General features: G+C 48.1%; 1 protein-coding gene across 1 annotated transcript in view; it reads right to left on the bottom strand.

The window, feature by feature from the left end:
- Positions 1-16,162, bottom strand: part of tnfrsf21 (tumor necrosis factor receptor superfamily, member 21) — a 48,705-nt gene extending 32,543 nt beyond the window's left edge. Inside the window, exons 1-2 of the mRNA XM_083933989.1 lie at positions 15,652-16,162; positions 3,378-4,095 (exon numbers count right to left, since the gene is read on the bottom strand). Of these exons, the coding sequence (XP_083790115.1) occupies positions 3,378-4,095; positions 15,652-15,678 (745 nt within the window). The 5' untranslated portion in view covers positions 15,679-16,162. The remainder of the gene's footprint in view (positions 1-3,377; positions 4,096-15,651) is intronic.
- Between the last annotated feature and the right edge of the window lie 5,884 nt (positions 16,163-22,046).

Raw genomic sequence — 22,046 nt, 5'->3', positions numbered from 1 at the left:
GTGTGGCGATCTAATCTCTCCACGTAGTCCTGGGTCTTCCCCGAGGCCTCCTCCCAGCTGGACGTGCCTGGAACACCTCCCTAGGGAGGCGCCCAGGGTTCATCCTTACCAGATGATCCTGAACCACCTCCACTGGCTCCTTTCAACACAAAGGAGCAGCGGCTCTACTCCGAGTTCCTCACGGTGTCTGGGTCTTGTACATGGTTGGACTTGTCTAGGACTCGGTTTTGAAGTTGTTCCTGGCTGCTGATTCAGGATTAGTTTTAGGGAACGTTGTCTAAACTCTATGTATTCATTAGTTTGATGTTAAAAGTAGATTCCTCTTCTTATAGATCAGTCCTAACTTCTTCACTATGGTAAAGACACTATTGCCTGTTATAGTCTTGATTAGGACTCGATTTGCTCTGGATTCAGTCTTGACTTCATCTCCACTGGCGGACAATCTGCCGTATACTACACTGAGTTCCAGCTGCGCTCCACTTCATAATCTCAGAGCAGATGAACTCTGAATTGCTCATCTCACAGTCTGCCCTGTGATTAAGCCTAAACAAGGGCACATCTAAGCAGATTTAGGCGTCCAAAGCAGGAATAATTAGGACTAAAAAGGGGAACAATTATAACACAAGCAGACAAACCTCAGACATCTGTTGAAATTTAAACTCAGATTGTCCTGTTTGACATGGACGACAGCAGGGACGATGTGTGTTAGGCCTGGGAACAAACTGTAATGATCAGTCGAGAGTAGTGCGTCATTGATTATCGATTTGGTCGCTGTGTCCTTTCTGCTGCTCGCTCTGTGCCCGTACAGCGGCCGGCTAATGGGATTGGTGTTGTATAATGACATTAGATCATATGGGCCGCTGAATGTTTTTAGGATTGTCACCTGGATGAGTGTTAATCCCTCATCCTTTTATCAGCAAACAGGGACACAGGTGCAGGTGTAATCCCAAAAATAAAGCTGATGTGCAGCAAAAGGTCTTTAACATCGACAGTACGTAGGACTTTCAGGTAATGCACCTGCTGCAACCATATTAGAAGCTTTGAGCAGCAGTGATTGTGGATATGTGTGACTCTAAATGCAATATGCAGCGAGATCTAAATCCAATCTTACTAAACAGTAGTTTTTCTAGCCTCCTGAGTCCGTCCTGATCTCTGAGCTCCGTTGTGTTTCGCTCTCAGATCAGTCTGGTGACGTTTGAGCAGTTTGAACCAATCAGCGTTGGTTTCTTTGGTGGATTGAAGTGAAACAGAAGAGACTGTTGAGTGTGAACAACATGGAGGCTTCCACGGATGAGATGAGCAGCTATGGAGCGAGCCGCTCACTAACTCTTTGTTCTCTGGATCCTTCTGTTGAATATGGACCGGGCTCCTGAAATTGGGCCTTTGGCTCCTAGAGGGCACTTTAGCACACGTTTTAGCTCCTAGAGGACACTTTAGCACATAATTTGGCTACTAGAGGAAACTTCAGCACACATTTTGGCTCCTAGAGGACACTTTAGCACACGTTTTGGCTCCTAGAGGACACTTTAGCACATGTTTTAGCTCCTAGAGGACACTTTAGCACACATTTTGGCTCCTAGAGGACACTTTAGCACACATTTTGGCTCCTAGAGGACACTTTAGCACACATTTTGGCTCCTAGAGGACACTTTAGCACACATTTTGGCTCCTAGAGGACACTTTAGCACATGTTTGGCTCCTAGAGGACACTTTAGCACACGTTTATGCTCCTAGAGGACACTTTAGCACACGTTTTGGCTCCTGGTGTCTTTGGTGGATTGAAGTGAAACAGAAGAGACTGTTGAGTGTAAACAACATGGAGGCTTCCACGGATGAGATGAGCAGCTATGGAGCGAGCCGCTCACTAACTCTTTGTTCTCTGGATCCTTCTGTTGAATATGGACCGGGCTCCTGAAATTGGGCCTTTGAAGCTTTGTCTCAGAACTCCACGCTGACAGTTGCAGGAATGTTTTCCAGGAACTGGTGTCTCCTCTTCTTGGACCCAGTAGGTGTATATTTACACATTCACCGTAGATTCTCTGCTGGACATCTATGGTTGCTAGGAATTTTGTGATGTAACTTCAGAGACTCTTTACATCCAGTGAAACATGGTGAGCTTTCATCGCTGCTGTTGCTAAAGCTGTTAAAAACATTTTGGTGCACACACACACAGACTACAACTCAGCCTCTTTCCAGCCTCTCCACTGACGGTAAAAGACAGGTGAAAAATAACATGAGTAACACCCACCCCCACATACTTCCCCTCTTACAGCACAGATGGGGTCAAAGTAACCGGCTGAGGAGCCATCGATTCCATGCCAACACAAACAGCAGTGACAGGATTATAGGTGTGGATGGTTGACTCTGAGGAATGACTCAGACAAGACTGATTTAATGAGAACGGGAAGAGATGACAGGGTGAACGGGAACACAAAGGGGAGGATTTTGCTCATTCTCTCTGATCTAAAAGGAAGAAGGGGGCAGAAAAACAGGATTGGATGAGGAAGAAGCAGCCCGTAACTCCTCCTGACCACAAATAGTAACATTCCTGAGATAGGGAGCTGCCACCAGTTTGTTTCCATGCCTCTGAATGTCCTTCATTCAGGAATTCACACAGTGTCATTCATATAATGATGCTGCAACAGCTACTTTAGTGTAATAGGACACAAAGTTGTGAACATGATATAAAAGATCTTTGGCACGGAATGAGTCCATTTGAGTAACACACAGTAACAGTAACAGTGACTTTCTGTCCCGTTGTGTTTCCATGGTAGCAGCCAATAGCGTTGGGCGTTGCTGGTTGCCAGGGTTGATTGTTGTTGGGTGCAGCTACTGTAGGCTGGCACTGGGTGAAATGGAGTTAGCCAATCGTGCAGCTGCTTCTTTGTCCCAGCAGCTGAGTGAGCGGAGACGGGCAACAACCAGAGTCACTATAGGCCGAGCATTCACTCCATGGACTGAGAGAAAGGAGAGGAACGCCATTCAAACGCACGCCCACATGGCTACGCTGCTCCTTGATGCTAACATCACTTTCATCTGCACTTAGCTGGAACGGCTAATGCTAACGGCTAACGCTAACTGTCAGTCAAACTCCTCTAATCCTTGTTTTGATGCTGTGATTTTCTGGAGGGGACGGGTTCAAACAGGCTCAAACAGACTCCGGTCTCCTGGAGCTACTGGGCCGGGTCTGACCAACCTGGCAACCCCACTGCTGGACTTCTTTTTTGTTGTTGAGACGACGACCTTGAGACACTAGATGCCGAAGTTCTGCTTAATCTACATATTGAACGTTTAAGTCTATGATATATTTGGAATATTTTCACTGCTTTTCCCTGCTACTACATTTGAACTAGCAAAGGATGGGAAGCGTCTCTCACCTTTATGTGCAGTTTCAGTCAATGACGATGATGGAGTGGATGAAGAAGTCATGAAGTCCTCCATGAGCGCAGCCTGTGCCGCCCCCAGTGGGGGGGTTGATGAGACAGGTGAAGATGACAGGGCAGAGGGAGCTGTAGAAGGCCGTCCACAGATATTATCTGCCTCTTTAGTCCCTGGTGTGAGGAGCACCAGCCCCTGAGCTTGGCAGTCTGTGTGGGTCCGGCACTTCACCACACTCGACTCCACATCTAAGAAAGTCCCCTTGGTGCACGGCTTACAGAGTACGTCCTCTGTTTCACTGCCCCGCCTCTTCACCCTGGTCCCTGGAGGGCACAGTGAGTGGGGCTTACACTTTATGCCACCGTCCCCGTACAAAAAGCTGTTGGGGGGACATGTGCACACCCGGTCCTGGATGGGCGTGCAGACTGCTTTCTCAATGAAGCCTGCAGGACACGGAGCCCGACAGGGATGGCATTTCTGCAACCCATTCTCGCCCCGAGTGAAGGCGCCTTCAGGGCACCGGCTGCACTCCCTCACGGATGTCGGGGAGCAGTGGAGGGACACGTGGGTGCCCGCCGGGCACTTGTCACACAGCAGCTGGGTGCCCGAGTCGGGGTCGATGTGCTGATAGTGGCGGGGAGAGAGGAGCAGTTGGTCAGCTGGGCTGGTTGTGGTCAAAACCCGAGCTGAGATGTCGATCACCACCGTGTATAAGAGCTGAGGAACAAAGGAAAGTGTGGAGGTTAAAGAGAAATCTAAAAACTGGCAACATGATTGAAATATAATAGACTTTGCTACTCAAACCAGCAACAACTGAATGTTTTGGCAACCTGGAGGCAGCTGAAATAGACTGTGAACACAACATTGACATATTATCACCTTTAAAGTTGATATAACAACCGGTTTGTAAGCTATTTACACAGTTAAAGAGCAACAGAAGCATTCGTTTGGAGTCCAACACTCACTCTCCTTTTAGGTCTGTTTGGGTCACCACCAGCTCCTGGGGTTAATGTAGCTAGTCGCTCACTGTGTCTGTCTGCCATTAGGTGTTGCTCTGCTCTCTTAGCAACGATAATAATGCACAACGTATCCAAATAGTTCCTCTGAAATAAAGCTGTGTTGATGTGTGTTTGGAGATCTTTGGGGAGGGGGTGAAAATCCTGGTTTCTGATTGGATAAACCATCTGTCTGTCACCAACATACGGGCCAAACCAACCAATCAGATGAGTGAAGCGTGTGACGTGCTAACAGCGTGGAGGCAAAGCTCAGAAAGGAAACAACATGTGGGTAAAGGAGATTTTCCCTTTGTGTTAAACGTGAATTTACGGATCAAAGGCCCAATTTCAGGAGCCCGGTCCATATTCAACAGAAGGATCCAGAGAACAAAGAGTTAGTGAGCGGCTTGCTCCATAGCTGCTCATCTCATCCGTGGAAGCCTCCATGTTGTTTACACTCAACAGTCTCTTCTGTTTCACTTCAATCCACCAAAGAAACCAACACTGATTGGTTCAAACTGCTCAAACGTCACCAGACTGATCTGAGAGTGAAACACAACGGAGCTCAGAGATCAGGACGGACTCTGGAGGGTACAAAATAAGACCAAACTCACAAAGGTTAATCCTATTAGGGGAACATAAGGATCCACAGCAAATATCAAGGGAAAGTGGCTTCCTGGTATCTTGTTTATAATGTTCTGGAAGATTTGGGGGGCGCTTAGGCAAAGTTCACGCTTTTGCCATTATGGTTGTAATCATCCGATCCATAATCCACCTAAAACACTCTAGATCATGGGTGTCAAAATCAAGGCCGAGGGGCCAGATCCGGCCTGCAAATGAATGATCTTGGCCCCTGGGATGATGTTTGATTAGTATCAGAACCGTCCCGCACGCCACAGCCGCCCGCTGGTGTTTTTCACGCATCAAAACCCACAATGCAACGGTAGCCCGCAAACTCACTGCAGCGCCGCAAGTGGGCTACCTCGGCTTCATTATTCATCAACATTCAGGGCAGATGTCAACTTTCAGCACCCCCCAATAACGGCTAAAGGGAAGGTGGACGATGAGAACAGGGTGTTTCAGGCTCATGTTCACGGAGCTGTGTCTTTATCTTGATATTAAGGAACATGTTTTTATTTGGACATTTTCTTTTTTGCTGTTTGATAAATGTTTTCCTTGAAATAACTAAAGTCATGGTCCACTGATGCATTTGACTTTGACATCCATGCTTTAGAAGAATAATGAGGAGGAGACAAATGTACGGAAATATCTCTTTCAGAAACTCACCCAGCGTCATTCCCTTGACTTGCTCCCCTGACTCATGCTGTGTGAGTGAGTGAGTGAGTGAGTGAGTGAGTGAGTGAGTGAGTGAGTGAGTGAGTGAGTGAGTGAGTGAGTGAGTGAGTGAGTGAGTAAGTGCGTGCGTGCCCAGCAGTGAACGTTCACTTTACGACCACAGCTGAGACTTTTAACGGAGGACTCTGGCTTCCCTTGGGTGTTGTTTTTGTTTTTTTGTTGTTGTTGTTGTCCTCAGGATCCCCCCTCACCTCTTCTGGGAAGCTGACAGCTCACTGGGCTTAGGGGAATAACCCACGCATCTAAGTTTATACACACACACACACACACAGATGTCAGAGCATCAGGCTAACAGTTCTGTACTGTTTCCTTTGCAGAAAAAATCAACAATCCCAGCCGATAAAAGGTAAAGAAATGTTCTAATTTAAGCGATTTTACCTTTAAACTTGTGCTCTCATCGTACTTTCCTTTATAACCTCTGTGATCATTTCTTATTTTATCCATTTTTCCCTTCTTATCCATATTGACCATCGTTTCAGTGAACCTGTGACAAACACGATGACCTCCCTGACACCCTGTGCTGTCAGCTACCCATAAACTAACCCTGTGTCGACGGACCGGAGGTGGTCTGTAACAACGGCACATCGAGAAGACTGTTACGTGACGGATGTTAGCTTTGCCCGACCTGACGCAGGAGTGGAAGAGGTGGACCCACAGCGCCAAACGGAGGGACGGGAGAACAAACAAAGATGGAGACGGGTAGATCTGTGTGCAGGAATGTGTGTTTTTACCGGCCAAACTGGTGAATTCAGACAAATGTGGATGGAGATTAGCAGCCTCTGTGTGTGTCTGTGTGTGTGTGTGTGTGTGTGTGCAGACCCAACAGCTCTGGTGGGTTTAAAGTGAAGCACTGAGGGTTGAATTTTGCTAATGGTGCACATTAATGTTGGTCATCCATGAGCACTGAACAGAATCATGAGGTCAGGGTCACACCAGTGTAGCTCCAGTGCATCAAGTTTCCCTTCAGAAGTGGAAAGGTTGTGTTTTAGTTATTTGGACATCCTGACGTCAAAGCAATTCACATGGAAAACTGCAATCAATGTTTTTTTTTAAACAGTTTAAAGAAGACAAACCCATTTTCATCAGTGCTCATAAGAATAAAGCCGTCCATTCTCTCACCGCTCCGTTGACCTTTCACCACACCGTCCATTTGGCTCTTTGTGTTTGTTCCCAGAGCCTCATCCATAAACATCAGAGCACGTTCTCAACATGCTGCTCATGACACACAGTTGCGTCAGTAACATCAATGCATTCATTCACATCGACGTTCAGAGTGAGGCGCTGGTAGAGAACGCACGCAGCCGTGAACGGGAACATTCTGCTTGTTAGAGGACAATGGACGGTCTCCCTGTGGATTTCTCTGCTCTGGTGTTATTATTGAAACAGCACCAAGCGTTTCTATAAGTGAGGCGTATCCATCACTGTTTAATGTGAGGACGTGGACGTGAACGCTAAAATAACTTGGTGGCTTAGGATGGGTTGCCATTCGTCCCATGCCCGTGCTTTAGGGTCCTTGTCCCCCCCTCCAGGCCCGTTTGTACTCACACTACCTGGGCCTCGGAGAATGCTTCTTGCTGCCTATACGTCATCACGCCGTAACACGTCACGCGCATTGATGACGTCATGGCGATGCGTGGCTTTGTTTCCAGATCTTTCCGTAGACCTCTCAGTTTTTGTGCGTCTTGTCGACTGTTTTTGAATCTTTTCATCGACCAAATCTGCAGTAAACACTCCACCTCCGCATCACACCAACGTGAACCTTTCACCGCCATTGTTTTAAATGTCCGCGCATGGTCCCTCCTTCTTTTTTCTACGTCCCAACAGGCGCACAGGAAATGACCTCAGAACCGCCGTAGGCCTCCTGCTCGTACACGTGCGCACGCTCGTGCTCGTACACGTGCAAACGTGCTTTGCAAAAGCCCACCTTTCTCAGACGGGCCGTGGATGGCAAGCGTGCTGCTCCTAGACGCGGTACGGTTGCACTCACACTGGTCAAAGGAACCAGACTTTACCCATGAAACCTGTTTGAGCACGGTACGGATGGATAGTGAGTGCGCCCTCACTCTCCAGAAAGCAATTACACACAGTACCCAATCCACAGGCAGCTCCGTGTTGCTGGAGACGCCTTTTTTAAGTTCAATAAATGTTCATTTGTTTAAAATTGAGACTCGTAACATTTGTTATTATGTGTTTTTTTTAATGTAAACTGAGGAAGAAGAAGTAGAATCGGCTCCAAAAATCAGCTGTCCGTATCAGTCATCGGCTAAGCCTGTCCAAAAACAAATCGATATCGGTTCGATCCCTGACGTGTATTTACCCTCCACGATAAATGAAGACGACTAGTGGAAGGTGTGTGAAGACTGAGCGGCACGTACTTCTTCACAGAACTGGCCTGAGACGATCCAGCTCCGTCTGAAGCTACGGTTTTAAGCCAATGAGGATCATTAGTGAGGACGCTGCTGTTCAACACGTCAGGCGGAGAGTGCAGGAGGCTTATGGCAGTAAAGTAGACGCGCACATTTGGTCAGTGTGTGTGTGTGTGTGAGTGTGTGTGTGGTTGTAGCTTGATAATCTCCGTGAGCACCACTCCCTCTCAATCAGACACGAGCAACCGGTCTTTTGTCACCGCATTTCCGCTTCGCCATTAGGAAAATAAAATGCAGACAAAGGCATAAAAAGCAGAAGAGGAAACTAAGTGCAGTGCTGGCACTTTGTCAGTATATCCCTGCGTACACACACACACACACACACACACACACACACAGTCAACAGACAGCCTCTCTCTGCAGCTCAGCAAAGCATGAATCAATTTCAGTCTTGGTGCTGCCAGCCTTTCTCTTATTATGCCAACTGTGTCTCTGTCTTACCGCACTGCCTGTAAACTACATCATCTCCCCGAAGCGCAGGCCGAACAGCCAATCAGACAGCCAGACACAGCCAGACACGGCCAGATGGGATAAGAACTGAGCTCTCGTTATCCCTGTTTACCCCCACGTTGGTGTGTCCAGCTCCTTATGCACGGCAGTCTAGACTGCATCCTAGAGACCGATGCCGAGCTCGCTCCATAGCTGCTCATCTCATCCGTGGAAGCCTCCATGTTGTTTACACTCAACAGTCTCTTCTGTTTCACTTCAATCCACCAAAGAAACCAACGCTGATTGGTTCGGTCGCTGCTCAAACGTCACTGATCTGAGAGTGAAACACGACGAGCTCAGAGATCAGGACGGACTCAGGAGGCTACAGAATATGACCAAACTCACAAAGGTTAATCCTATTATGACCCCCTTTCCTTAAAATCCCTGTCAATTCTTTCACATCACAACACACAGAAACGTACAATGTCAAGAAGCCTGTGAATGTTCTCATGTGTCCAGGTCGTCGTTACCCCCAAAGCAATTTCAGTCAAAAGCAACTGGACTTGGTTATTTGTCTATTTGTCTAAATATAAGTCCAGTTGCTTTTGACTGAAATTGCTTTGGGGGTCCAATGTCAGACTTTTCTAATATTGTGCTAAAACCAATGAGATCATCTCTAGTTTGGAACTAGTTAGTCGTTCAAAGAGGATCTATTCATGATAAGCTGGTGTAAGTGGTTAGCACTGTCGCCTCACAGCAAGAACTTCCTGGTTTGAATCCCGGCTGGGGCCCTTCTGTGTGGAGTTTGCATGTTCTCCCCGTGTCTGCGTGGGTTTTCTCCGGGTTCTCCGGTTTCCTCCCACAGTCCAAAGACGTGCAGGTGTTCGGTTCATTGATGACTCTAAATCACCCGTAGGTGTGAATGGTTGTCTGTCTCTGTTCGTCTCTATGTGTCCTGTGATAGACTGGCGTCCTGTCCAGGGTGGACCCCGCCTCACGCCCGATGTCAGCTGGGATCGGCTCCAGCCCCCCGAGACCCCGACAGGGACAAGCGGCTGAAGATGAATGAATGAATGGTGTATTGAACTTGAGTAGTTCGAGTTACTCGATTAAAAAAAAACATCGAGGCAAAATCTCTTTAAACCTTTTTGAGTAAAAACACATGCTCTCTCTCTCTCTCTCTCTCTCTTTCTCTCTCTCTCTCTCTCTCACATGTGCACACTCAAACAAAAACAAACACACACACACACACACACACACACACCCCTGTTAGGTTAACACACCAAAGAGGCCTACCCCAGACATATGTTTTACCATTACTCGATGGAATAATTGGTAAAATACTCGATTACAAAACGATGGGACCGCTGCAGCCCTGGTTGTATTGTAAACCGTGGAGTTGATCACAGTGGACCTTTGGGTCGATGCCGCTGTGCCTCAGTGACGGAGCACAGGGTAAAGGCAGACATCTGAGGGTGGAGTCCTCCGTCAGACAGCTTCTGTTTACATCAGACAGGCAACACTGTGGCACCACTGCACCACTGCAGAGCCGGTTCCTGTAGAGCACACACACCCTGAGTACACACACTGGAGGCTGAGCAGAACACCCTGTAATTCTACCCCCAGCAGCAGCCACAGGCGCGCCCAGCGTCCAATTCGCTTCAGGCGTCGGAACAGAAGCACAGCTGATATCAGGTCAGGTCTTTTTTTAGGCTGCAGAACCTGAACCTCTTCTTACTTCCCTGTTTTTGTGTGTGTGTGAGCAGGCAGTCGTCTGCACGTTGTTCAGCACATGCTGGGACATGATGGGACACGGCTGCACCACATACTTCATGAGACGGCGTTTGTTTGGACTGGTTTGAGAGGGGTAAAGAGGTGAAGGCAGTGCATCGGTGCAGCAGAGAATCAGGGAGTGTTTTTTACGGGTGTGTTCAAACATAATATGCACCACGGTCTCTCTCTCTCTTTGTGTTGGGTGCAAGTGAGGCCTCGAGCACGTTTGAACTTCATTATTGAAGCAGCCAGTGTCTCAGTTGTTGTAGATCGTGGAAAAACATCCGGGACGTCACCTGCAGATTTCTGGGGGGACTGTGAACCTTGTACTACTTTTGCTTTTCTTCCACTGTCCTTTTCACGTACTTGAACCACAATATATACAGTTCAGTGAATGTTGGGATGGCAACCGCCACAACTGAATGTGACCAACCGAGACACCTGTCGATAGCTTACATGACTCAAAAAATGCCCTTTTCAAGCATCAGCTTCTTCTATTTTTTGTTGTCTAACTTAAAGTGAAATTCCAGCATAAAACATCCCGGTGTCTTTTAGCGAATACACTCAAATAAGCCACCCAGACCATTTTTCTCATGTAACATAAAACGAAGCATCATCAGCGTAGTTAGTGAACCCAGAGTTTATTAAAATAGTGTTTAGGGTGCACTCCCACTGTGCGTCCGTCCCGTGCCCCGTGCTTTAGGGTCCTTGTCCCCCCCTCCAGGCCCGTTTGTACTCACACTACCTGGGCCTCGGAGAATGCTTCTTGCTGTCTATACGTCATCACGCCGTAACACGTCACACGCATTGATGACATTCATGGCGATGCGTGGCTTTGTTTCCAGATCTTTCCGTAGACCTCAGAGTTTTTGTGCGTCTTGTCGACTGTTTTTGAATCTTTTCATCGACCACATCTGCAGTAAACACTCCACCTCCACATCACACCAACGTGAACCTTTCACCGCCATTGTTTTAAATGTCCGTGCATGGTCCCTCCTTCTTTTTTCTATGTTTCAACAGGCGCACAGAAAATGACGTGAGAGCCGCCGTAGGCCTTGTGCTCGTACACGTGCGCCGATCGTGCTCGTACACGTGCAAACGTGCTTTACTAAAGCCCACCTCTCCCAAACGGGCCGCGGACGGCAAGCATGCGGCGCAAGGCCTGGCACAGTTGCACTCACACTGGTCAAAGGAACCAGACTTTACCCGTAAAACCTGTTTGTGCCCGGTACGGATGGACAGTGTGAGTGCAAACTTAAAGACTTACCTACTGGCCCCTGTACCAGCTCCTCTCATAGTAAAGTTCATTACAGTGGATTACCAAAGTCAATCCCAAAGGAAGGAGCCCATTGGTTTCAATACACATGGTGTTTTCAATGGTCTCCTTTTTAACAGACAGCTGAGGATGGGGACGTGCTAGACGGGGAGACTCTGACAAAAGACACGTTGCATGATGGTAAATGTAGGATCCAGTGTTTTTGTAGCGTGCCCCACATTAGTGACGAAAAGTCTGGATTTCTCGATCTTTGCCGCTTTGAATTTCACAATATCTGTCTCTTGCAAGTTTTGTAGAAGTGCAACACTACATCTGTGGAGTAGCCCTTTAGTGTAGCTGTGCTTTGCTTTAGCATGCAGCTAGCCTGGGTGCTGCTTCTGTCCAGTTAGCGCTGTTGCTTCTCTGTCAATAAAACCCCGTTTCCCAAACAGCCCCTCTCCTGACAGAGAGTGCTGACTCGTCTGTTTAAAGACTCCTGTTTAACCTTAATGCAGTGGATCCTGGGTGACTGCTTATGTGCGTCAGTCATCAAAACTGCTGAGTCAGGACTTTTTTTTGCCTATTCATTCTTCCTGCTATCTGCTGCTGACACCTGCAGCTCTGTTTGTGTGTGAAAGGCAGTGAGCCTCCTGTTGACGCCTTCTGTGCGTATGATGTATAAATCTACACAAAACAACGTTGTCATTGATTGATCATAACGTAGACGGCACTTCTAACCACGGCCTAAAGTTTGGGCCTGGGACACAGGCGGTACCTCAGCCCCGTGAACCCATCCACCTGACACTGGAGATGAACAACAGGCAGAAGCACCTTAGGGCGTCTTTACATTTCCTAACAACATCCCAATATAAGCCGTTAGCGTGCACACGGACACACGGGCTGCACACCACCTCGTGCATTCTGTCAACACAGAGGAAGAGCTGTCTGTCCGCAAGGCATCGCCACACCGCTACACCCGACGCATCCTGTGACTCGTGATGTATGTTGAGCAGCAGACAGGTTCACCACGGAGCAGGAAGTCGACTGGGGGCAGTTTCGGACAGCTTCCTGTTCTCAGTCTTTTAGACATTTTGCAGGTTTTTGCACAACTTAGATAAATAATCAAGCTACTGTTTAGTTTAGTGCCTGTGTGTGTGTGTGTGGGAGGGACCACATGTGTTACATAATGAGGTGTGTGCATACAAACGTTTATATGTGGGTGGGAAGTTTGTGTTAGTGTGTGTGGCAGGAGACACAACGCTGTAATTACTATCCAATTAAAGAAAGGCCCACAATAAACACACACACACACACACACACACACACCAGGCATTCCTACATGCACGTACTGCTCTCCCCGAACACGCACACGCACACACACACACACACACACACACACACACACACACACACACACACACACAGCAGCACCTGTTGCTGTGCGTCCTCAGAGAAAGAGGCTCTGTTTGGACTCAGCCGAGCTGAATTCATCACTGACAATAGCAGCGGTGATGATTTATGTGTCGATGTTCGGGACGCAGCGGGACGGACCGAGCTCCTCCTCTGTGAAACTCTCACTTGCAAACATCGGTCTCTGTAGTCCGGTTCACAGCTTGGACAGATTCTCTTTGTTGTGCGTTCGGAGCGGATAAAGAGACACTAACCTGTTTAAAGGTTTAACGTCAAACACGTCCCCTGATTTCCTGCTCTGCTCCAGACGTTTATACTCTAATAAACACGTTATATATTAATCACAGTGCATTACCTTTCGTAGTCATATGTACAAACCCTGCAGTAAACACTCCACCTCCGCATCACACCAACGTGAACCTTTCGCCGCCATTGTTTGAAATGTCCGCGCATGGTCCCTCCTTCTTTTTTCTACGTCCCAACAGGCGCACAGGAAATGACCTCAGAACCGCCGTAGGCCTCGTGCTCGTACATGTTCGCACGCTCGTGCTCGTACATGTGCAAACGTGCTTTACAAAAGCCCACCTCTCCCAAACGGGCCGTGGACGGCAAGCGGGCCGCAGTTATGCGCGGAGCGGTTGCACTCACACTGGTCAAACGCACTAGGCTTTACCCGTAAAATGTGTTTTGGCGCGGTGCGGAAGGAGAGTGTGAGTGCGCCCTCAAAGACAATTAAATAGATGAAAATCTTGCAGAACACAACTTTAAGTACAATAAATGGTCCTTTTTTTAAAAGAATTAAGACTAATAACATGTTTTATGATGTGAACTGAGGGAGCAAAAGTCAAATCGGCTCCAAATATCAAATCGTCACTGCGTATCGCTCATCGGCATCGACCCTGAAAATCCGTATCGGTCGATCCCGACTTTAAACAAACCTTCAGTTGAATTGAAAGTTGGAGTAACCCCCACACAGCTACGCCTTCTGCACGTGCATCACCCTGAGGACACGCCGTGCAGATGCAGCAACAGCCTCACACTGAACTCACATCTCTTCACCTGGAAAGAGTGAGACGGTTTTTAACCTTTCTCCTGCTTTAATAGAAAAACACTGCGATCTCAAACCGGGTTTTCCTGTGACGGTGAAAGAGGAAAGTCACTCAAAGGAGAACGTGACGTTTGGGGCGAACCGCTCTGAGACAAAGAGCCTCGCTGAGGAAGAGGAGACCTTGAGCTGCAGCGGCTACACAACAACTCCTGCATCTCCCACACGTCAGCGGCAGAACATAAGACTCCGCCACTGTCAACAACAACAGTCCTGTCCGCATCATGTACACGTACAGGCACACAACACAACACACACACAACCTGCTCTTAATCTGTGATATGTGAGGATATTATGTATCATGTATGATGAAATATAAAGTCCTTTATGGTTAAAACAAGCTAAACAAACTCATGCATTCACGTTAAACTGATTTCTCTTTGTTTACTTCAGTCGTTTCCTGTGTTTTGTAATCTAACTCTGATTCGCGGAGGTGGGTAAGGATGTTTGTTTGGGTGTACGTCTGTCACTTAACCCTCCTGTTCTCCTAAGGGTCATTTTGACCCCATTTAATGTTTAACATCTCTAAATAATGACATTTTTTTGCTTTATATTTATGACTTTTCCTCATTTTATGGGGACGACTCATAAAAAACCTAAAATTATCATGATTATATATATTTTTTATTGTTCTTATCGTACATGTACTTGTCACATCGGTGTTCCTTTGGGTCAGTTTGATCATCTGGATGATTTAATCATTATTATTATTGTTTATTTTACAATTCAAATATTATATGAGGTCAAATTCACGCTGCTGTCCTTGATAACGGACGTTACTTTCATTCCAGATGTTACAAATAACACAAAATAGCACTTAAAATAACAGACTTACTTTAAAACACACACACAGAAATCCCTCCATGCAGTTTAACATCAGTGATATTTTTCATTTTGTTAAATAAAAACATAAAGTACCCGACTTAATGTGAGTCACACATTGATTATGATCATTTTCCAGATGTTTAACGGTCAAATTGACCCCAAGAATAAATGGAGTTAGTCTAATTTGAGGGCAACAGGAGGGTTAATGGCATCCTCTGCTGTTGTTGTTGTGTGTTTTTGTGTGTATTCTCTCTTTTGTGGCACATTCACACACGTGTTGATCAGCGTGCACTCTCCTTTAAATACATAAATACATGAAATCACATCAAACCACGTCTTTGTTATTAGAGTCAGGTGACTGACAGGTCCAGCTGTGGAGCTGACACACAGTTACAGGAAGGGTGCAACAATAGACTGCCCCTCTCTCTCTCTCTCTCTCTCTCTCTCTCTCTCTCTCCATCCTCAGTGGAGACTCTTTGGTGTGCAATGACTCTGCAGAGGTGTTAAATCTTAATAAAGTGTCATAATTTAATAGTCAGACATTATTCTGGACACTTGATGTGAAGTTGAGTCCGGGACGAAAACAAACAAACAAACATGCACTGTCCCTTTAAAGGGAGAACCTGCTGGAGCAAGTCCTTAGAATAAAGAGTCAAACAACACAAAGCAGGGAGGTGAATGACGGGGCAACACACTCACCACTGCGGACACACACACGGCAGACATGGTCCTGGTTTACCCGGCACAGGCGAGGCTCGAGCGAACGTCCTGGTCCAAGTTGTGCGCTGGAGGAACACTTCTCATCTCCTCATCCTCCTCATCCTCATCCTCCTCATCATCATGACCCTCCTCAGCTGGAGCGGAGCCGGGCTCTGGTGCAGAGACTCTCTCTCAACTGCAGGCTTTTATAGTCCGTGTCTCCAGGTGGACCGGTTTCACGTAGTACGGGATCAGGGCTTGGTTCAGGAAGAAGGCTGCGGTGAGTCCCATAGCGATGACGGATGAGGGCACACGCTTGGATCGCCGCCTCGCCCCGGTCCTGCTCGTCCCTGTGCAGTGCGGCTCCCCTTCGGCCGCTGCTGCTGCGGAGCGCCGCGGTGACGTGTGCGCGGAGGGGGCGGGGGCTAGCGACGCGCCGCAGCCAATCACAGGCCCGCAGAGGCCACGCACGTGTGTTGAGCCCCCTCCTGTGTGTGTGTGAGTGAGTGTGAGCGTGTGTCTGTGTTTGTGTGTGTGTGTGAGAGAGAGACTATGTTGAGTAGAGAATGCTGTGTGTGTGTGTGTTTGTTTGTGTGTGTGTGTGTGTGTGTGTGAGAGAGAGAGAGAGAGAGAGAGAGAGAGACTATGTTGAGTAGAGAATGCTGTGTGTGTGTGTTTGTGTGTGTGTGTGTCTGTGTTTGTGTGTGTGTGTGTGTGTGTGAGAGAGAGAGAGAGAGAGAGAGACTATGTTGAGTAGAGAATGCTGTGTGTGTGTATGTGTGTGTGTGTATGTCTGTGTGTGTGTATGTGTGTGTGAGCATGTGTGTTAATGTGCGTGTGTGCTTATGTGTGTGCGAGAGCGAGAGAGACTTTGTTGAGTAGAGAATGCTGTGTGTGTGTGTGTGTGTGTGTGTCTGTGTGTGTTAATTTGTGTGTTTGTGTGTGTGTGTTAATGTGTGTGTGTGTGAGAGAGAGAGAGACTATGTTGAGTAGAGAATGCTGTATGTGTGCTTGTGTGTGTTAATGTGTGTGAGTGTGTGGGTGTGTGTGTGTGTGTGTGTTTGCAGGTGAACCCAGATTGAGCAGGTCCAGAACGTCCCGTCCTCTGTGTCCTGCTGCTGCTCTGTGAGGCAGAAGAATCTAACTTTATATTCTCTTTAAATCCTTTAGTTTGGACATTTTAAGACACGACAGGAGCCGAGGGTGGAGAGCACACCGAGCTACACTCACTGTCATACTTACTAAACTGAATAAAATGCAACTGTAAACACAGTCACACTGTTCAAGCTGCTGATGGTGATGTTTCCTGAGTTTGTGGCGTTACTTTGAAGTGATAAACAGTATAATACAGTGTAATAAGGCAAGAAAAAGGGAAAAGTCTGGTCATTTTAAGGCAAAATAGGGGTCAAAATTGTCTGTGTAAGGGGAAAAATGCGTGAAAGTTACTAAAAAATACCCAAAAATTCCCTAAGATTCAAATATTCATTATTTTTCTCACATTAATAGTTAAAAAAACAACCTTCAGACACATCGACTGTATAAAAACAGACGTGGCGTCTCCGTCAGGTCCGTTCTCTCAACTTGATCCAGTCCTCCTCGCCTACAGGAGTCTCCTGTCAGACTTTGACTCCGCCTCATTTCCTCTGACCAATAAAGGGCATGTATGTGACGTTGGGGGGAGGGGCGTACGTCCATCTGGCTGACGTTTACCTCCGAGGAGAAGTGAGGGCCAGAGGCTAGCTGTCACTCAAGAGGCCACGCCCCTAATTATTCATAACCTTTAACCTCAAATAAAATAAAAACTAGCCCCTCCCCCTCAGTGTTGTCATGGAGATCTGAGCTAAACACACAGACTAGAATGTTCTTTTGTCCTTAAACAGGTTTAATGATGCTGTGTAAACGGCCTGTTTAACATGGGGCTCAATGAGACACTGCTCTGTTATGAAACCTGCCCCTAGTGGACACTCAGAGAACTGACGCTGACGGAGCTTCCTGATTGGATCAAACAGGAAGGAAGCTGTGGGCGGGGCTTGTTGATTATTTACACAAAGACAAAGAAAACATGTATCACACGTTTTTGAAATAGTTTGTTCACATGAGCAAACGGTGCATAATGTAATTACATATGTGCTGATTTGTTAAACACCAACAGATGTAAACATCAGGTATAAACAGGTGAACGTGTCTGGGTGAATGTTGTTGATATAAAACAGTGAAAGACTTTAATGTTCAGCTCTGAATGAACCCGTTTAATTTACATGAGCGTTAATAAAAGGAGCCAGAAGAAGAACTTTAAAGCAGCCTTTATGGATTATTATTTTTATTGACCATACCCAATGTTTACATCTGTTGGTGTTTATTAAATCAGCACATATGTAATTACATTGATGTAAATATTCAACTCAGTCACTTTCACGGTGATATAAAAAAAAGAATGAATCGTTGCATCATCGGGAATATTTGGGTCTTTTTAGAAACTTTCCCATATTTGGATTCTTCTGTTATTTTCCCCTTACTCAGCACAAACTAAAGTTCTAAGAAGATGTGAAAAGTCTCTGAATGTAGTGAGAAAGTGGCGCCTGGGAGTGCTTTGGGACGGGGAAGGGGCTCCCAGCAGCCCCCTCTGCTCAGTGAGGACACTAACTGCAGAGTGAAGGGGCTCCCAGCAGCCCCCTCTGCTCAGTGAGGACACTAACTGCAGAGTGAAGGGGCTCCCAGCAGCCCCCTCTGCTCAGTGAGGACACTAACTGCAGAGTGAAGGGGCTCCCAGCAGCCCCCTCTGCTCAGTGAGGACACTAACTGCAGAGTGAAGGGGCTCCCAGCAGCACCCTCTGCTCAGTGAGGACACTAACTGCAGAGTGAAGGGGCTCCCAGCAGCCCCCTCTGCTCAGTGAGGACACTAACTGCAGAGTGATGGGGCTCCAGCAGCACCCTCTGCTCAGTGAGGACACTAACTGCAGAGTGAAGGGGCTCCCAGCAGCCCCCTCTGCTCAATGAGGACACTAACTGCAGAGTGAAGGGGCTCCCAGCAGCACCCTCTGCTCAGTGAGGACACTAACTGCAGAGTGAAGGGGCTCCCAGCAGCCCCCTCTGCTCAGTGAGGACACTAACTGCAGAGTGAAGGGGCTCCCAGCAGCACCCTCTGCTCAGTGAGGACACTAACTGCAGAGTGAAGGGGCTCCCAGCAGCCCCCTCTGCTCAGTGAGGACACTAACTGCAGAGTGATGGGGCTCCAGCAGCACCCTCTGCTCAGTGAGGACACTAACTGCAGAGTGAAGGGGCTCCCAGCAGCCCCCTCTGCTCAATGAGGACACTAACTGCAGAGTGATGGGTGCATCAGAGTCCAGAACAGCACCAAAGTCTCCACTAAGACCAGAACCAGGGACACGTTTGTCTCTAGGATGGAGGAGGATTTGGAGAGGAACTCTCCGGTGTTTGGATTCTCCACAGCGTCTCCCCGTCTCTTCTTCTCCGTTGTTGGTGTATTTCTGTGGCAGTTACAGCGCCACCTCCAGGCCTGGCATGGGTACTACAGCGTTTGGAGTCGCTGCACCTGCTTTCCTGTGGACACAGAGATTTAGGATCCGGGACCCAGGACGAGGACCAGGACCAGGACCAGGACCAGGACCAGTGGAAAAGGGAACTTTTTAAGAACGACGTAGAAAAAAAGGTAGTTTTCAAAACTAAACCTAGTCTTAGTTTTGTTGTCTAGACCTCAGTAACATTTATGGTTTTTGTTTACATTCACAAGGTTAATGGTTTAAAACTGTGACAGTGGAGCATCAGACACACAGAACAGAAATGATTTGACTATTATTCATTGACCTTTGTTGCCTTGTGAATATACGGACATGTTGGAAGAGACCAAATCCACTGAGGCGTTGGCAACAACACCCCACTACCCAACCTCCACCTGGGATCGGTCCAGGTTTCCTCTGTGTAATTCTGTCCTCATGATATCAGGCGTCGACTGTGGCGGCCCCACAAATGTGTCAGTGGATCAAACATGGCGGCCTGAACCAGCCACTCAGTCATCTGTTCAGATCAGTCAACCTGTCATGCCTCCGGTTACGGCCGTGCTGTTGAGACATCCAGACACAGCGTGTGCAGTGTTTTGGCCTTTAGTAAACAGTCTGCATACGCACAAGCCGGCGCGCTCGCAGCCTCAGACGGTACTGCAAATAGCAGCAGCCGCTAAAGGAGCGGAGCACCATCTGGCCTGCACGTGGAGGGGAAGAGCGTGGACACAGAGTGCCGAGGGAGGGAGGGAGGAGGGGAGAGATAAAGGGATGAAACGTGCCACTTTGCTTTTGCTGGCGGGGGGAAGTGAAGTGGGTCAGTGACTCAGTGGGATGACGGGAGAGGAAGGGAAAATGAAGAGTTAACACAATCCTCTTGGATATTCGGCCCGGGCGTAGAGCGGTTTGACCTCAGAGAGCAGGATAAAGAGGACAGATCGCACGTACGTCCTGGAAAACACCGCCGCCGCTGCTGCTCACTCATGCTGCAGAGCCGGCGTTCAGTGGGCCACACATCCTCAGACCGCAGGGTTGAAGCCGCCTCATGCAGAAAAGACACAAAACAGGCGGATTTTGGAGGAAACGCTTGAGAAAGTCTGTGTTCTTCATGACGGGGAAACACACTGAGAGCGTGCTCACACTGTCCTCCCGGACCGCGACCCGGACTTTAGGGTACTTGTCCCCCCTCCCTCTCCCCCCCGTGCCCAAGCCCCGTTTGTACTCACACTGCCAGGGCCGGCCAATGCTTCTTGCTGTCCATACGCCATCACGCCGTAACACGTCACACGCATTGATCGCGTGTGTGTGGCTTTGTTTACAAATCTTTCCACAGACCTCAGAGTTTTTGTGCGTCTTGTCGACTGTTTTTGAATCTTTTCATCCGACCAAATCTGCAGTAAACACTCCACCTCCGCATCACACCAACGTGCACCTTTCACCGCCATTGTTGTTGTTGTTAAATGTCCGCAGCCGTAGGACTCGTGCTCGGGCTCGTACACATGCGCACGCTCGTGCTAGTACATGTGCAAACGGCTCCGCTAAAGCCCACCTCTTTCAAGCGGGCCGTGGACGGTCCGCTGGCCGCAGTTGAGCGCGGAGCGGGTGCACTCACATGGCTTAAAGGTACTAGACTTAAACTGAAAAAACGGTTTTGGCCGCGGCCAAAAGGACAGTGTGAGTAGGCTCTGAGTGAGAAAATAGTGTTCTCATGCGTGTGTGTGTGTGTGTTTGTCTTTATGCTCCAACAGTTTCAGTGATGTGAACGCCTGCAGCCAACTCCAACAGCCACACACAGCAGCCCCCCCCCCCCCCCCCCCCCCACACACACACATTTAAATCACCGCTGTTGTAATTCTTTTTAAACGATTGTTCCAGTTTATCACAACGAGAGTCATATTGTCATTGGTAAAAAGAAGTCAGGCAAGGCTCATGAGCAATCAGAGACAACCCACATCTGAACCTATTGAATCGTACGGTGCACACAGAACCGATAAGTACCACTCCCACTGTTCCTCCGTCCCGTGCCCCGTGCTTTAGGGTCCTTGTCCCCCCCTCCAGGCCCGTTTGTACTCACACTACCTGGGCCTCGGAGAATGCTTCTTGCTGCCTATACGTCATCACGCCGTAACACGTCACACGCATTGATGACGTCATGGCGATGCGTGGCTTTGTTTCCAGATCTTTCCGTAGACCTCGGAGTTTTTGTGCGTCTTGTCGACTGTTTTTGAATCTTTTCATCGACCAAATCTGCAGTAAACACTCCACCTCCGCATCACACCAACGTGAACCTTTCACCGCCATTGTTTGAAATGTCCGCGCATGGTCCCTCCTTCTTTTTTCTATGTCCCAACAGGCGCACAGGAAATGACCTCAGAACCGCCGTAGGCCTCGTGCTCGTACACGTGCGCGCGCTCGTGCTCGTACACGTGCAAACGTGCTTTACTAAAGCCCACCTCTCCCAAACGGGCCGTGGACGGCAAGCGTGCCGCTCTTAGACGCGGTACAGTTGCACTCACACTGGTCAAAGGAACCAGACTTTAGCCGTGAAACCTGTTTGGGCACGGTACGGCTGGACAGTTGGAGTGCGCCCTAAATGTCTGGAAGGGATCTTTAAAATAAACAGGAATGTACAGTGCACGTGTTTTTACTCTGTCTCCATGAGGGGACGATAGCTCTGGTATGTTTGTGGTGAAAGGATCAGATGTCAGAGACAGAAAGATGATCTGCCTCTGACACTGATACTCCTGCTGCTTTCCTGGAATTACATGCTTTAAAATACGTTTCCGTGTGCAGGTGAGATCCTTCTGAGCCCGTATGCTCCACGTTAGAGAACGTCCAACCAGCCGATGAACCTCGTGACCCCGTCCTCCTCACAGT

The sequence above is a fragment of the Echiichthys vipera genome (assembly GCF_963691815.1).
Source record: "Echiichthys vipera genome assembly, chromosome: 19".
Classification (NCBI taxonomy): domain Eukaryota; kingdom Metazoa; phylum Chordata; class Actinopteri; order Perciformes; family Trachinidae; genus Echiichthys; species Echiichthys vipera.
The sequence above is the reverse complement of the archived record's forward strand: the minus strand, read 5'-3'. Positions and strand labels throughout refer to the sequence as shown.